Source organism: Somniosus microcephalus, chromosome 12 (assembly GCF_052327205.1).
Source record: "Somniosus microcephalus isolate GS21.2 chromosome 12, FLI_Smic_1.0, whole genome shotgun sequence".
Lineage (NCBI taxonomy): Eukaryota > Metazoa > Chordata > Chondrichthyes > Squaliformes > Somniosidae > Somniosus > Somniosus microcephalus.
This window is the reverse complement of record NC_140998.1, coordinates 78,623,019-78,639,457: the sequence shown is the minus strand read 5'-3', so window position 1 is coordinate 78,639,457 and position 16,439 is coordinate 78,623,019. Positions and strand designations below refer to the sequence as shown.

General features: G+C 47.7%; 1 protein-coding gene across 1 annotated transcript in view; it reads left to right on the top strand.

Annotated features, from left to right (window-relative positions):
• ero1a (endoplasmic reticulum oxidoreductase 1 alpha) overlaps positions 1 to 16,439 on the top strand; it is a 59,156-nt gene that overhangs the window by 38,763 nt on the left and 3,954 nt on the right. The window contains exons 13-14 of the mRNA XM_086002307.1: positions 5,521 to 5,767; positions 7,213 to 7,282. Coding sequence (XP_085858433.1) covers positions 5,521 to 5,767; positions 7,213 to 7,282 — 317 coding nt within the window. The remainder of the gene's footprint in view (positions 1 to 5,520; positions 5,768 to 7,212; positions 7,283 to 16,439) is intronic.

The following is a 16,439-nucleotide window of genomic DNA, read 5'->3' as shown; positions in this document are numbered from 1 at the left end:
GTTGGTTCGCCCTGTGCTGGCCATCCCTCCACCGTTAAATCATAGACTCGTGAGAGAGTCGGGTCATTTCTTGTTTCGTTTTCGATCATCGAATTTGTTACTGGTAGACATTCCACTATGGATGAGTGGAACATCTCTACCGGGTCCACTGTAGTCGCTTCTTCTACTATCGGCAATGGCAAGCGCGATAACCCATCAGCATTTCCATGCTGTTTGGACCTTTTGTATTCGATGTCATATTGGTGTGCCCCAAGTAACACGGACCACCTCTGTAACCTTTGCGCTGTCATGGTGGAAACGGCCTTGTTAGGGTTGAATATGGACACCAACGGCTGGTGGTCTGTCAGTAATGTGAACTTCTTGCCCTGCAGGTAATGATTGAATTTCTTTACGCCCCACACAAGGCTGAGGGCCTCCCTATCTATTTGAGCATAGTTTCACTCCGCGGAGGTCAATGATCGGGACGCGAATGCCACTGGCCTTTCCGAGCCATTTGGTAACTTGTGTGAAAGTACTGCTCCAATTCCATAGGGGGAAGCATCACAAGCTAGACGAAGAGGTAACATTGGGTTGAAATGAGCCAACACTTCTTCAGAGGTAATCAACGCCTTGCTTCTGCGAAAGGCCTTTTTACATTCCTCACTCCATTTCCATGGTACTTCTTTCCGCAACAGAGCATTCAGCGGATGCAGCACCGTGGATAGATTCGGCAGAAACTTGTGATAATAATTAATCAACCCCAAGAATGACCTTAACTGTGATATGTTTTCCGGAGCGGGGGCCTTCACGACAGCTTCTATCTTGTCAGGTGACTTGTGCAGCCCCTCTCGGTCAATGACATGACCGCAGTACGAGATCCGTTTTTGGAAGAACTCACATTTCTTGCGATTAACTCGAAGGCCATATTCCTTCAACCTAGTGAGCACCAGTTTCAAATTTGTGAGGTGTTCTTCCTCGTCTTCTCCCGTAATCAGGATATTGTCTAAGTAACACTGCGTGCTTGGAATTCCTTGTAATACCTGCTCCATGGCCCTCTGCCAAATTGCTGGAGCCGAAGCTACCCCAAAAACCAGTCTATTATAACGATACAAGCCTCTGTGTGCGTTGATGGTGAGGTACTGACGCGACTCTTCCTCGACTTCCATTTGTAAGTATGCCTGTGCCAGGTCTATCTTGGTGAAGTGTTTCCCTCCAGCCAACGAAGCAAAGATATCTTCAATCCGCGGAAGCGGGTATTGTACCGTGTGAAGCACCGGATTCACTGTGATCTTGAAGTCTCCGCAGATGCGGACCTTCCCCGGTCCCCCTGGCTTGTTACTTGGTGAAGACTTCATGACGGGAACAATGGGCGTGGCCCACTCACTCCAGTCCACTTTTGACAGTACCCCTGATCGTTCAAGTTCTTCCAGTTCTGCCTCCACAGCAGGTCGTATCGCGTAAGGTACCGATCTGGCTTTGAAAAATTTTGGGCTTGCATGTTCTGCAATCTTAACCTTTGCTTTAATTCCTCGCAGTGTTCCCAGTCCTTGCTGGAATACCTCTTTAGCTTCGTCCAATATCCTGGACAACCGTTCAGGTTTGACATCTTCCTTTCCGGAATCTACCGTCATGGTGTTTAGTGAATGCCAGTCTATCTTTATTTTCCTGATCCACTCCCGTCCCAGAAGTGGTGGACCTCCCTCAGGCAACACATACAGGTCCATCCTTTGGTGATCTTTGTCCTTGTATCTCACCTTGACTTCTATCTTTCCGATGGGGTATACTTTGTGCCCCGTGTATGTCTGCAATACTAGTTCCGTATCCCGTAGGGGAATATGCTTGAATAACTTTTTATAATCATGCTTATTCATGACCGTCAATGCCGATCCGGTGTCCACTTCCATTTTCACTTGGACTTTTGCAATCTGTAGTGTGATCCAGATAGCTTGTCGGTCAGCTTCATTACTCACATTGTGAATTCTCAGACTATCCAGCTCCTGGCCGTTTGGGTCTGAGTCCGAATTCTGTTCGTCTGAGCTCTTCTCAGCCACCTTGTGTACCTTGTTGTACTTTTCCTGTGATGGCTTCCTTTGGTTGTTGGTCTTCTTCCCTGACCGGCATACCTTAGCTATGTGACCCAGTTTGCCACATTTCCTACATTCCTGGTTCTTAAACCAGCATTGGTTCTGGTCGTGTGTTGTCTTCCCACAACGATAGCATTTTGTTGTACTCGAGGTAATTTGATCCACACTGAGTGCCGCTGCCTTTAGCTGCATTTCCGCAGTTCCCTTCGCTGCGGCTTCGTGCGATGCTGCAATAAGGACAGCCCTGTCAAGTGTAAGGTCGTTCTCTTCGAGTAGTCGCTTTTGCGTTCCTTCCTTTGACAACCCGCACACGAACTTGTCTCGCAATGCCTCTGTCAGATTCCCTCCAAACTGGCAGGGTTTCGCTAGTCTACGCAGTTTGACCAAGTATTCTGCGTTGCTTTCGTCTTTCCTTTGCGTTCTCGCATAGAATTTGAATCGTTCCGCCAACATCAACGGTGTGGGGTTCAAGTGATCCTTCAGAACAGTCACAATATCATCGAAAGTCTGATCCGCCGGTTTAGCTGGTGCTAGTAGATGCTTCAAGAGCCCGTATGTCTTCGCGCCCATCGAGTTTAGCAAGGTTATAGCTTTGTCATCTTCTTCTATTTTATTGGCCTCACAATAGATCTCAATGCGTTCCACATACGTGGCCCAGTCTTCTACCTCGGAATTAAAATCGTTGATGTTACCACGCTTAGGCATCTTCCTCTCTTCCTGATAACACCACGAATTATTTCTTTAAATTTTCTTTTATTTATTTATTTTTTTTCCAAGATGGCGGTTCCCGCGCTTATCTTCTCTCCCCGCCCACTTCAATGGCGGTTTCCCGCTTCTGTCTTCTTCCCCGCCTAATGGTGGCTTCCCGCGTTTCTTCCCTAGCGGGAGGGGTACACTTTCCCCACGGGCGACGGCCGCTGGCTTTCAGGTTCACAGCCTGCGCGTCGGCTTCAGTGCTTTCCCTTTTCTCGGCAGGGCAACCGGCGCTGGGTACACCCCGTTGACGGCGAACAGTTTCAGCCGCTGGGCTGGCTCTTGCTCAGTTCCCCTTGCTCGGGCTCTGTCTCTCTCCCGCTCGCTCGGCTCTACCGGCGCTGGGTACCCCCCGTTGACGGCGAACAGTTTCAGCCACTGGACTGGCTCTCGCTCAGTCTCCCTTGGTCGGCTCTGCCTCTCCCGCTCGCTCGGCTCCCAATCGCGCCTCCCAGCCCTCTCGCAGTCCGGAGCTTCCCTCCCCGGCTGCGGCTGAGTTTTTATATCTTCCCGCACCTACGCTCCCGGTCGCAGCGCTTCGTGGCTTCGGTTGCTGCCCGGCCTTTTTCGCCGGTCGCGGTCTAGCTGTCTCACGACGCCGTTGCGTCCCCAGCCTGTCTGTACCGCGACTTCCTTGCTCCACGCTGCCCCAGTCTCAGCGCCTCTGGGCCCGACTTCTGTCCGGCTCCTTTCCCCCTCGACCGTGGTCGAGTGCACCGCCCTTATCCTCCGGTTATTCTTTTTACTTTTCCCTTACTCACAGTCACCGTGGCCGGCTTGCTTCTCGTGCTGATCGGCTCGCTCCTCACCGTGGCAGAGGGGACAGTCAGTGCCTGTTGCTGATGGAAGTCTTTGTCTCTGAATTCTTCCTCCTTTCCAGCTCTGCAGACTCGAGTTTTCTCCCAGCAGAATGACGAGGGCGGTTGCCTCTTCTCGACACTCGTTAACTGCTTCGGAAGTATTGTTGCCGCAGGGTACGATCGGACTCGTCGCCACTGTAAAGTCTGTGGGTTGTTTAGTTAATTAATACACAGACTCCAAGAGTAACTTAAAACAGAACTTTACTATTCGAAGGTCAGGGCGAATCTGCCCAATAAATCCTGACACAGCACTTATATACCGGTGTGGTCACCGTCGGTATTACAGTATACAGAAGCCAACAAAGTAGTGCAACACCTAAAGTAGTTCTCTTAAAGGTGGACGGTTACATACAATAGTTCTCTTAAAGGTAGACGGGTACATACACTACAACCTCTGTGCTCACTGACGTATGTCTGGTAATGCCTCAATTTTAAAATTCTTATCCTTTTTTCAAATCCCTCTATGGCTTCACCCCTCCCTATCTCTGTAACTTCCTCCAGCCCTCCAAGATCTCTGCACCTCTCCAATTCTGTTCTTGTGCATCCCCGATTTTAATCAATCCACCATTGGCAGTCATGCTCTCAGCTGCCTGGGCCCTAAGCTCTGGAATTCCTTCCCTAAACCTCTAGTTCATTCTCCTCCTTTAAGACGCTCCTTGAAACCTACCTCTTTGACGAAGCTTTTGGTCACCTGTCCCAATATCTCCTTATGTGGATCAATGTCAAATTCTGTTTGGCAACGTTCCTGTGAAGTTTCTTGGGATGTTTTACTATGTTAAAGGTGCTATATAAATGCAAGTTATTGTTATATTACAGTAATAAAGCTAATCAAATCAGATTTTTTTTGTTAAATCCTAAAGTACAATTTTAGTTTTAAAACACTACTTGCCTTGTACTCTTTTTCACTCTCTTCTACCCTGCCTAACATTTTATCTATTCCTCCCACTGAAATTTATTGCTAAAAATATATTTAAGAAAAAATATTTAGCTTGTGTTGCTACTTCCTTCTCCACCATTATCCATTTTGGAAGTAGGAGCAATAAAAAAAAGTCTTTGTTAGCTGAAACCTTGATCAGTTTCAGCCAATTGAAAGCTAGAAGACTGAAGATAGACAAAGGAAGTGACCACATAACTCTGGTGCATAAAAATACATTGAAATATTAAGGATTTCTGATACAAAGTATGATCATTATAATCCACAGACCAAGGGTGCATCAGGACAAGTAAACTCCTCTGCAGGGTACAAGAGATAACAACTTGTGTCATTCAAGTAAATGAGCATTTATATATCAAGAGTTGGCAACATTCACATTTTCATTCCTAGGACAGTCAGCCACAGGCAATTTCCAATGTCATGGGCGAGGGGCTCAGAGGCATACTTTATTTCTTCCATTTTCCTCCTCCTGAGCAAGTTCCACATTAAGGGTAAAGAGTTTTGCGTTAATCTACACACTGTAAAACAGAACACTCAGACAGAACATTACAATGCAACGGTCAACAGTACCTTTTGAAAATAAGTCTGAAGCAATTATCTTGCTGAGTTGCCTCATTTTGATTATCAGCTGACCATTAACCTTCAATTGAAGCTCACTCACATGGCTGATGATATCCTGGGCAAGCTAAGTATATTTAAAAGGTTAACATCGCTTCTTGTCACTTTATGTTTAAAGATAAAATTCATAATGCCCATTTTAATAACTCATCAAAATTACTGTTCCAGTGGTAATTATCTCATCATCTTTGTGTTTATGTTCTACTAAGGAAGTAATGCAAGAGGATCAAGTGTGTGGGCTGTGCACTAATCTTACACCTGACCTAATGTACAGTAAACTTTCTTTCTACAGATACCTGGTATGAAAGAAAATGGGGACACAACATTACTGAATTTAAGCAGCGGTTTAATGCACAGATTACCCAAGGAGAAGGACCACACAGGCTCCGAAACCTTTATTTCTTGTACCTCATGGAGTTGAGGGCTTTATCTAAGGTGCTACCCTTCTTTGAGCGTTCTGCCTTCAGACTTTACACAGGCAACAATGCACAGGATACAAAAAATAAAAAACTTCTCCTGGAAATTCTCAATTTGGCCAAGTAAGTAATTATTTGGTAAAAACAAGCTTTTGATTTTAACTAGCTTAGAAAAAGGTGCTGTGCCAAATGGTCAAGAATAGCTGCATGACTATCTCATGGTAAAACTATAGCACAAAAACTAATTGTTATATGCTTCTGTACAGTCTTCTGAAAACTTTGTCAAAGAATAGCTTAATGTTATCATAGCAATAAGAAATTGGACCAAAATAGCCCTGTTTTCTAGTTAGAAATCCTGCTATTGATCATGCAAGTTTGATTCAAAAGCAAAATACTGTGGATGCTGGAAATCTGAAATAAAAACAGAAAATGCTGGAAATACTCAGCAGGTCAGGCCGCATCTGTGGAGAGAGAAACAGAGTTAACGTTTCAGGTCGATGACCTTTTGTTGCGGGTCAGTTGCATACATGAGAGGTTGCCACATGCCAAAGAATTGTAAAAAAAAAAGCACCTGTCCCATGAACTACAGCAGATAGCCTAACCATCCTTTAATCCAAATTTGCTGCCCTATTATCCCTGATGTGGCTGCTTTGGCTCCTCAATTTTCTTCAGGTATTGTTAATGAAAGAGAGTTTCATCTGGTAAAAGCACGCTACATGAATTTGAGTTCTTGTTTATCTAAATTCATAACAATTCAAGCAAGTAGTGAATACTTGACACCCACTTGCAATTCTATAAATAGAGTTGATCCTAGCAGTGCAATATAAAAGTGCCATTAAAATATTTTCTCCCCTCTTTTCACAGCACACTTGTCTATGAAATACATGTTTTTCTTAATTTTTCCTGCTGCCCAGTGAGAAGAAAGCAAGAGCAGAACTATCCCAATATCTTTAAGTCTATATTTTTGTTTTACTAGTTCCTGCTGTCTAATTTCCCTCATGGAATACATTCTGCATTCTGAGTAGACATCCCTTTTCACTAATCTTTTCCCTACATCACCTTTCTTTACATTGAACTGTATCTATCACACATTTTTTCATTTCACTAACCTGTCTGTCTTCCTGCATTCTTCCTCAGTTTGCTATGTCCCCTAATTTAGTATCAACAAATTTCAATAACTCTTCTTTTCTGCTTGTGTCCAAATCCTTCACACTAATGGTAACAGAAGTCTCAGCACAGATCTCTGGCCACAACATTACCTACATCCTGAAACGCCCACAAAACATCTATTTACCCATACTTTTTTTTGTCTCACTCCAGTTTCCCTATCTACAGTATATGGCTACACATCCTTTTAATACCATGTATCTGAATCTTTGTAACAAGTCTCTGATGTAGTAACTTAGCAAATTAGATATGTACGTGGTTGCTGAATCTTTATAACCACATTTTCTGTGACTAAGTAAATTCAGAGTGAGCTGATGATGAACAACATGCTCTGAATCACATTCTGTTGTTACTCAGTAACAGATTATCAAGTACTGTAATAACAATTTGTTCTATTCTAGATCATTCCCCTCACACTTTGATGAGCGTTCCTTGTTTGCTGGGGAAAAAAAGGAAGCTGAAAATCTCATGGTAACAATATACTCAAACTGTTATTTATACTTACTGGGACTAAAGGTCAATAGAGAGCAAAGTTTGATTTAGTGCATATAGATTTTCTGATCACAGAAAATGCAGCTAGCTGAAGACTAACCACTACAGGTAATACACCAGCTACATAAACTCCTTAGCAACTGGAATAAAATTTGATTACAGTAACTATTTAACAACAATTCCAGTGCTACATTAATGACATCGTCTTGAACCTGCATTGAGTACCTGATGCGCCATCAATTACTCAAAAGACTGAGGTTGAGCGAGTAACAATCAGGCTTTTATTAACTAAAGAATGAAGGTCTTGTCTCGAGTGGTCGACCCGTCCAGAATACTAAGGGACTGGGAGGTAGTCACTTATATACCTGGAATAGTGGGAGGAGTCAGCCGAGGCATGTCCAGACCTGTACCTAGTGGAATACACATACAGACACAGACAGGTATAACAGTGGTTTACCACATTCACCCCTTGTTTAAAAATGAGTCCGGCGGGGTGAAGTGCATTTAAAAGTTCGTGTATTGGAGTCTCTCCGGAGGTCTTGTCTGCCGCTGTGATCGACGTGGCAACGGCAGGGGTGGTGGAGCTTCCGGCGTCGCGTCCCGTGTAGGCTGGGGCCCTGGAGTGTAGTCCTCGTGGGTGACGGTCCAAGGCGAGCCGGCTGCTGGGGTTGGATATCGGGTCGTGGGGGGGGGGTGGTAATGGGTAGTGGGTTACAGCGGTCCCCGAGGGTGCGAGGTCTCGTATGGAGACTGTGTCGTAGTGGGTTACAGCGGTCGGAGGAGGGGAGAGGCCCTTTGAAATCGACGCTCAGGCGTTCGAAAGGGCGAGTGGCTTTTATCAGGTGGGCTCTGTCTGGTCTATAAAAGTGCGGTTTGCACTCAGCGCAGACTTGGCAGTTCTTGGTCATGGTCCTGACCTCCTCGATGGAGTAAGGCAGGTTGCGGGCCTTGATGAAGTGGAAGAACCTGGTGACCCCCGGGTGGCAGAGGTCATTGTGGAGGGCCCTCAGCCTATCGATCTGCGCGCTGGCGCAGGTGCCACGCGATAGGGCATCTGGGGGTTCATTGAGCTTCCCAGGCCAGTACAAGATCTCGTAATTGTAGGTGGAAAGTTCGATTCTCCACCTCAAGATCTTGTCATTTTTGATTTTGCCCCTCTGCTTGTTGTTGAACATAAAAGCAACTGAACGCTGGTCAGTGAGCAGGGTAAATCGTTTTCCGGCCAGGTAGTGCCTCCAATGACGCACAGCCTCCACGATAGCCTGGGCCTCCTTCTCGACCGCGGAGTGTCTGGTCTCCGGGCCCTGGAAGGGTTCGTGAGAAGAATGCCACAGGTCTCCCCGCCTGATTAAGGGTGGCGGCCAGAGCGAAGTCGGATGCATCGCTTTCCACCTGGAAGGGGATGGATTCGTCCACTGCGTGCATGGTGGCTTTGGCAATGTCTTCCTTGATACGGTGGAAGGCTAAGCGGGCCTCTGCCGTCACGGGAAAAGAGGTGGACTTGATCAGCGGACGGGCTTTGTCTGCATAGTAGGGGACCCACTGAGCGTAGTAGGAAAAAAACCCTAGGCACCTCTTCAGAGCTTTTAGGCAGTGGGGCAGTGGGAGTTCCATAAGGGGACGCATCCGGTCTGGGTCGGGACCAATGACCCCGTGTTCCACAACACAGCCAAGGATAGCGAGGCGGTCTGTGCGGAATATGCACTTCTCCTTGTTATATGTCAGGTTCAGGAGTTGGGCGGTGCGGAGGAATTTCTCGAGGTTTGCGTCATGGTCCTGCAAGTCATGGCCGCAGATGGTCACATTATCTAGGTAAGGGAAAGTGGCCTGCAGCTCGTTTTGATCGACCATCCGGTCCATCTCCCTTTGGAAGACGGAGACCCTGTTGGTAACGCCGAAGGGAACCCTAAGGAAGTGATAGAGGCGGCCGTTTGCCTCAAAAGCAGTATACTGGCGGTCTTCAGGGCTGATGGGGAGCTGGTGGTACGCTGATTTCAGGTCAATGGTCGAAAAGACGCGGTACTGCGCGATCTGGTTGACCATGTCAGCTATGCGGGGGAGTGGGTAGGCGTCCAGCAGGGTGTAGCGGTTTATTGTTTGGCTGTAGTCGATGACCAGGCGTTGTTTCTCGCCGGTCTTAACGACCACAACCTGGGCTCGCCAGGGGCTGGAGCTGCCCTCAATAATCCCCTCCTTCAGGAGCCGTTCCACTTCGGTTTTGATGAAAACCCTGTCCCCGGCACTGTATCGCCTGCTCTTTGTGGCGATGGGCTTACAGTCGGGGGTGAGGTTAGCAAACAGTGGGGGGGGTGGGACTCTGAGTGTGGAGAGGTTGCATCTGGTGCGCGGCGGGCAATTTGGAGGCTGCTGGCTGCGGACTGTGAGTGGGGGGAGGGGGCCACCGTACGCCATCGTAATGCTTTTGAGGTGGCACTGGAAATCCAACCCCAGTAGAACGGCAGCGCAGAGGTCGGGCAGGACCAGGAGTTTAAAATTATTGAACACAGTCCCGTCTACTACTAGTGTCACCACGCAGTAGCCGCCAATGTCCGCTGACTGGGACTCGGAGGCCATAGAAATCCGCTGGTGCGCAGGCAGGACTGGGAGAGAGCAACGCCGCACCGTGTCGGGGTGGATGAAGCTCTCTGTGCTCCCGGAGTCAAAAAGGCAGTTTATTGCATGGCCGTTTACCTTAACGTCCATTTTGGACCGAGCTAGCTGGTGCGGTCTCGTTTGGTCCAGCGTCACAGAGGCCAGCGTAGGGGTCGGTGTGTCGCTGCGAGTATCAGATGGGGGGGGTTGGCGGTCTGCTGCGTCCCGGCTGGTGTCCAAGATGGCGGCGTCCATGATTCCCATGTGGCTGGAGTCGTCCAAGATGGCTGCTGCTGTGGTGGTTCGCACATGGCTGGGGAGGCCCAAGATGGCGGCCCGCACGGCCCACACGCGGCGCTGTTGGGGGCCCAAGATGGTGGCTCGCACGGCCCACACGCGGCGCTGCTGGCGTTCGGGGTGGCTTTGGCCTTGCAGACACTGGCGTAGTGTCCCTTTTTCCCGCAGCCCGAGCAGGTCGCATTCTTCGCCGGGCAGCGCGCTCTGGGGTGTTTGGCCTGGCCACAGAAGTAGCATTTCTGGCCTTGGGATACTGCTGTCTGGCTTTGGGACACTGCTGCGGTAGTTGGGCCGTTGTTGGGCTGTGGCTGGGGTGGCACGGTGCTATGGGGCTGTCCTACCATGTCCCAGGTTGTCGTTCCCCGCGGCGTCCACGGTGCAGAGGAGTAGGCATCCATGCCCCGGAAGGCTGCGTCCAGCGTTAGTGCGATGTCGGAGGCTTTGTCGAGGGTGAGGTCACTCTGCTCCAGCGGTCGCTGTCGGGTGTAGTTGGACCTGTGGCCCGCTACGAAGGCATCCCGGATCAGTTCCTCCGTGTACTTAGTGGGCGTTACCGCCTTACACCCACAGGCCCGGCCAAGCACGGACAGTGCTTGGAGGTATTCCTCAGTCGATTCCCCAGGTTGTTGCTTGCGACTCCCCAGAAGGTGCCTAGCGTATACTTCGTTCACAGGGCGCGTGTACTGGGTCTTGAGGAGCTGGAGGGCGGCTGTGTACGAGGTCGCGTCCCGGATGACTGAGTACACTCGGTGGTTCACCTTGGAGAACAGGACAGACAGTTTGTCCGCATCCGTTTCGACCGCAGTGGAGGCAGTCAGGAATGTCTCGAAGCACGTGAGCCAGTGAGCAAACTTGGTGGAAGCGTCCGCTTCCCGACTGTCCAGGCCCAGGCATGCTGGTGTGAGGATCTTCTCCATTATAAAAAATGTAGTTAATAAAATTGATGCGCCATCAATTACTCAAAAGACTGAGGTTGAGCGAGTAACAATTAGGCTTTTATTAACTAAAGAATGAAGGTCTTGTCTCGAGTGGTCGACCCGTCCAGAATACTAAGGGACTGGGAGGTAGTCACTTATATACCTGGAATAGTGGGAGGAGTCAGCCGAGGCATGTCCAGACCTGTACCTAGTGGAATACACATACAGACACAGACAGGTATAACAGTGGTTTACCACAGTACCTACCCAGAAGAAACCTTTGGTAAACAGATTTCACTGTATTTGATACATTTAGCTCATAAAAAGATCTGCATTACCTATTTATGAATGGCTAACTTTATAGCAAGTTTATAGCAACAGATAAATTATGATAACGTTTCTTTACAAATCCGCACTCAAGATTTTTTTCACAAATGCTGTACCATTAAATGAGAAGATTAATCTATGGGTTAAATACTTAATCCATAGATCACTATATGCAGAGCTACTGGTTTACGGTTTACATTGAGCAAAGAAAATTCAATTTTTAATCACTTGGGAGTTCAGGATTTTTATAGTGTGGAGATGCCGGAGTTGGACTGGGGTGGACAAATGTAAAAAGTCACACAACACCAGGTTATAGTCCAACAGCTTTATTTGAAATCACAAGCTTTCGGAGCGCTTTCACCTGAAGAAGGAGCAGCGCTCCGAAAGCTTGTGATTTCAAATAAAGCTGTTGGACTACAACCTGGTGTAGGATTTTTATAGATAGAGATATAGATATATACTGCTATTCCATCCATTCTTAGAAAACCGCAAATTAGTGATCTTGGCTATATGATAAAGTCCCCTATGGAGACCTGCATCCCATTTATAACAACGCACCAAGTGGTGGAGGGGGTTATGTCATGTTAAGTATTGATGGATCCTATAAAATCTTGCACTGGTTGAATACAAATAATGGGCCAGAAATTCCAGAACGGGGCTTGCAGCGCGTGCAAGCCCCGTATTTGCACTTACCCCGCGCTCCTGCCGATCAGCTTCTGGGACGCCTGAACTTGGAGAAATAGAAAGCACATTCCCGGGCAGCGTATGACGTCACGCCGCCCAGGAGTGCAGCCAGCGCGGACCCAGGAGCGTGCAGTGTAAGTGAGACACGCCCCTTGAGGTCTCAGTTTCACTGGACACGCCCCCAATGTTTCTGTCAAGCTGCTTTGCTTTTTTACATGCAAAGCAGCAGTTTTAATAGGTTTTCGGAAGTTTTTTGAAGATTTTGGTAACTTTTATAAACTTTTTAAAATGTTTACATTATTTTGAGTAATCTGAAGTAGTTTTAAAGAGAATTAAAGCAATTTAAAGACTTTTAAAAGCCCTAAAAGAATTTTTTAAATTCCATTTATTTATTTAGCAATGTCGTCGTCATACGTGTCTTCACACTGTTCCCTTTGGGGAACTGTATGAAGTGGTGGAAGGATTTATGGCCGTGATTAACGCTCATTCCGTGACCGTAACCATCTTTGAACCAGCCATTAGGGCGGTTAGTCCTATGGCGGGAGGGTTTTACGGGCTCCCACAAGCTATACAAGGAGGGGGGGCCACCCACACCCACGGACGCAAATATCCCACTGGATGTCAACCCAGAATTTAGAGCCGGAGCTCCGACTCCACTTGCCGGGACTGTCTGGAGCGGGGTTCGAAACCCTACCCTGATCTGGCCCAGCGGCGGGGATCCTACCGCTATGACAAACGCCCAATCCGATTAGCAACGTGAAATGGCAGCATAGGGCTCCAGTCACGGGGAGGGAAAAGGCGCAGGAAACGTATGGGTGTCACCTTTTGTGCGGAGTGGGCCTTTTGCGTAGCAGTAAGCATCCCCGCCGCTGGGCCAGAAGGAGTAGGGTTTTGAACCCCACTCCAGACAGTCCCGGCAAGTGGAGTCGGAGCTCCAACTTTAAATTCTGGGTGGACATCCAGCGGGATACTTGCGTCCGTGGGTGTTGGTGGCCCCCCCCCCCTCAGATGGGTTGTGGGAGCCCGTAAAACCCTCCCGCCATAGGACTAACCACCCTAATGGCTGGTTCAAAGATGGTTACGGTCACGGAATGAGCGTTAATCACGGCCATAAATCCTTCCACCACTTCATACAGTTCCCCAAAGGGAACAGTGTGAGGATACGTGCGATGATGACCTCTTGCGCAATGCACCTCCTTGGACCCTCAGTCGCAGATGCGAGGGGGCAAGTCATGCAAGTGTTAAATTTTTTATTTTATTGACATGTAAAATGTTGGCCCAATAATTCCCTTCCAAATGCGCTAGTACGGTCGGGGTACTTACGCATCTGGCCGGATGAAATGCCGGTTTTCAGCATGCACAGTGCATGTGGGGAAAACCGGCATTTCCTGTCCTCTGAACGAAGGGGTTCAGAGGCAGAACGCGTGCGACTGCACAGGCAGCGCGTGCGCAGTATAATTCGCCGCTTTCATTAATGCTTTCAGTGAGGTCCAGTCATTACAACTTACACATGAAAAAAGCATGGGTACAGTTGCTACAGAGGCTGCGGAGGAAGATATTTCTTATCGTGGAGCTTCTGAAAGTATGTATGTCTGTATATATTCCTTTGCGTGTTATGTATATATTCCTTTACTTATGTGTATGAATGTATTATTTAATTATGACTTTCAGAGAAAGTAACTTATTGGAAAATCATAATTAAAAACATACATTCATAGTAAAGGAATATAAAACATACATACATATACGTAAAGGAATATATGTGGACATACATACATAACTCATTCTCACATTCCATTCACACAGCCACAATTGCTCCTTCTACCTACCGTTCTGAAAACCCTTTAAAAAAAAAAAAAAAATTTTAACTTTAAAACTTACTTAAAATTTCTTAAAATAACTTCCCTCCCTTTCCCAAACAAAAATATTGCATTTCAAAAGCTCCACGATAAAATATATCTTCCTCCGCAGCCAATGAACCACTTTACACTTGCTTTTTTTCAGTGTAACTTCTAAGGACTTAACCTCACGGATTTCATGAATGAAATCCACGAAGTTCACTGCGCAAGCGCTGCCTGTGCAGTCGCACGCGCTCGAGGTCTGGAAATGCCGGCGTTCCCCGATTGCGCTGTTCATGCTGAACGCCGGCATTTACAACGGCCAGAAGCGTGAGTAAGCCGACCGCACTCACGCTTCTGGCCTGGAATTTCTGGCCCAATGTTGGGTGCATTTTGAAGTAAACTATATGGAATTAAATGCTCTGGTTAAAAATGGGGCAGCTGCCCTGATGGCACAGGGGCTAAATCCACCACGTGATGTGGCACTGAGCTGAACAGAACTGAAAGGTCCCAAATTAGACGACTGATCAGTCGTGAGTTCTCTCATTTTAGCCATGATGGCAATAGAGCTTCTGCAATTGGTCTCAACATACCAATACGAGGAATGAGAAGGAAATAAAATATGGGAACAACTTAAGGTTTCCACTGCTGATCATTTTCCAACACTGGAAGTGCAGATGTATGGACATTAGCTGAGGGCAGGCTCAGATAAATGTTAAAAAAAAAAAAGTTTTATTCCTGACAATCAAATAATTCATGATTTCTTGAGTAGTTCTTGGGAGCATTATTTTTTTTTAATTCGTTCATGGGATGTGGACGTTGCTGGCAAGGCCAGCATTTATTGCCCATCCCTAATTGCCCTCTAAGGTGGTGGTGAGTCGCCTTTTTAAACCGCCGCAGTCTGTGTGGTGAAGATACTCCCATAGTGCTGTTAGGTAGGGATTTTGACCCAGCGACGATGAAGGAACGGCGATATACTTCTAAGTCAGGATGGTGCGTGACTTGGAGGGGAACTTGGAGGTGGTGGTGTTCCCATGCGCCTGCTGCCCTTGTCCTTCTAGGCGGTAAAGTTCGCGGGCTTGGAAGGTGCTGCCAAAGAAGCCTTGGCGAATTGCTGCAGTGCATCTTGTAGATGTCACACACTGTAGCCATGGTACGCCGGTGGTGGAGGAGGGAGTGAATATTTAAGGTGGTGGATGGGGTGCCAATCAAGTGGGCTGCTTTGTCCTGGATAGTGTCTGGTCAATGGTGACCCCCCAGGATGTTGATGGTGGGAGATTCAGCGATGGTAATGCTGTTGAATGTCAAGGGGAGGTGGTTAGACTCACTCTTGTTGGAGATAGTCATTGCCTGACACTTGTGTGGCACGAATGTTACCTGCTACTTATCAGCCCAAGCCTGAATGTCGTCCAAGTCCAGCATGCAGGGACGGACTGCTTCATTATCTGGAGTTGTGAATGGCACTGAATACTGTGCAATCAGTGGACATCCCCACTTCTGACCCTGTGATGGAGAGGTCACATCACTGGTGAAGCAGCTGAAGATGGTTGGGCCTAGGACACTGCCCTGAGGAACTCCTGCAGTGATGTCCTGGGGCTGAGATGATTGGCCTCCGACAACTGCAACCATCTTCCTTTGTGCTAGGTATGACTCCAGCCAGTGGAGGGTTTTCCCCTTGACTCTCATTGAGTTCAATTTTACTAGGGCTCCTTGATGCCACACTGTCAAATGCTGCTTTGATGTCTAGGGCAGTCACTCTCACCTCAACTCTGGAATTCAGCTCTTTTGTCCATGTTTAGACCAAGGCTGTAATGAGGTCTGGAGCCGCATGATCCTGGCGGAACCCAAACTGAGCATTGGTGAGCAGGTTATTGGTGAGTAAGTGCCGCTTGATAGCACTGCTGCAACACCTTCCATCACTTGCTGATGATTTGAGAGTAGACTGATGGGACGATAATTGACCGGATTGGATTTGTCCTGTTTTTTGTGGATAGGACATACCTGGGCAATTTTTCACATTGTCGGGTAGATGCCAGTGTTGTAGCTGTACTGGAACAGTTTGGCTAGAGGAGCGGCTAGTTCTGGAGCACAAGTCTTCGGCACAACAGCCAGGATGTTGTCGGGGCTCACAGCCTTTGCTGTATCCACTGCGCTCAGCTGTTTCTTGATATCATGTGGAGTGAATCTAATTGGCTGAAGACTGGCTTCTGTGATGGTGGGGACCTCAGGGGAGGCAGAGATGGATCATCCACTTGGAACTTCTGGCTGAAGATGGTTGCAAACGCTTCAGCTTTGTCTTTTGCACTGCTCCACCGTCATTGAGGATGGGGATGATTGTGGAGCCTCCTCTTCCCGTTAGTTGTTTAATTGTCCACCAGCATTCATGACTGGATGTTGCAGGACTGCAGAGCTGATCCGTTGGTTGTGGGATCTTTTAGCTCTGTCTATAATATGCTGTTTCCATTATTTAGTATGTATTTA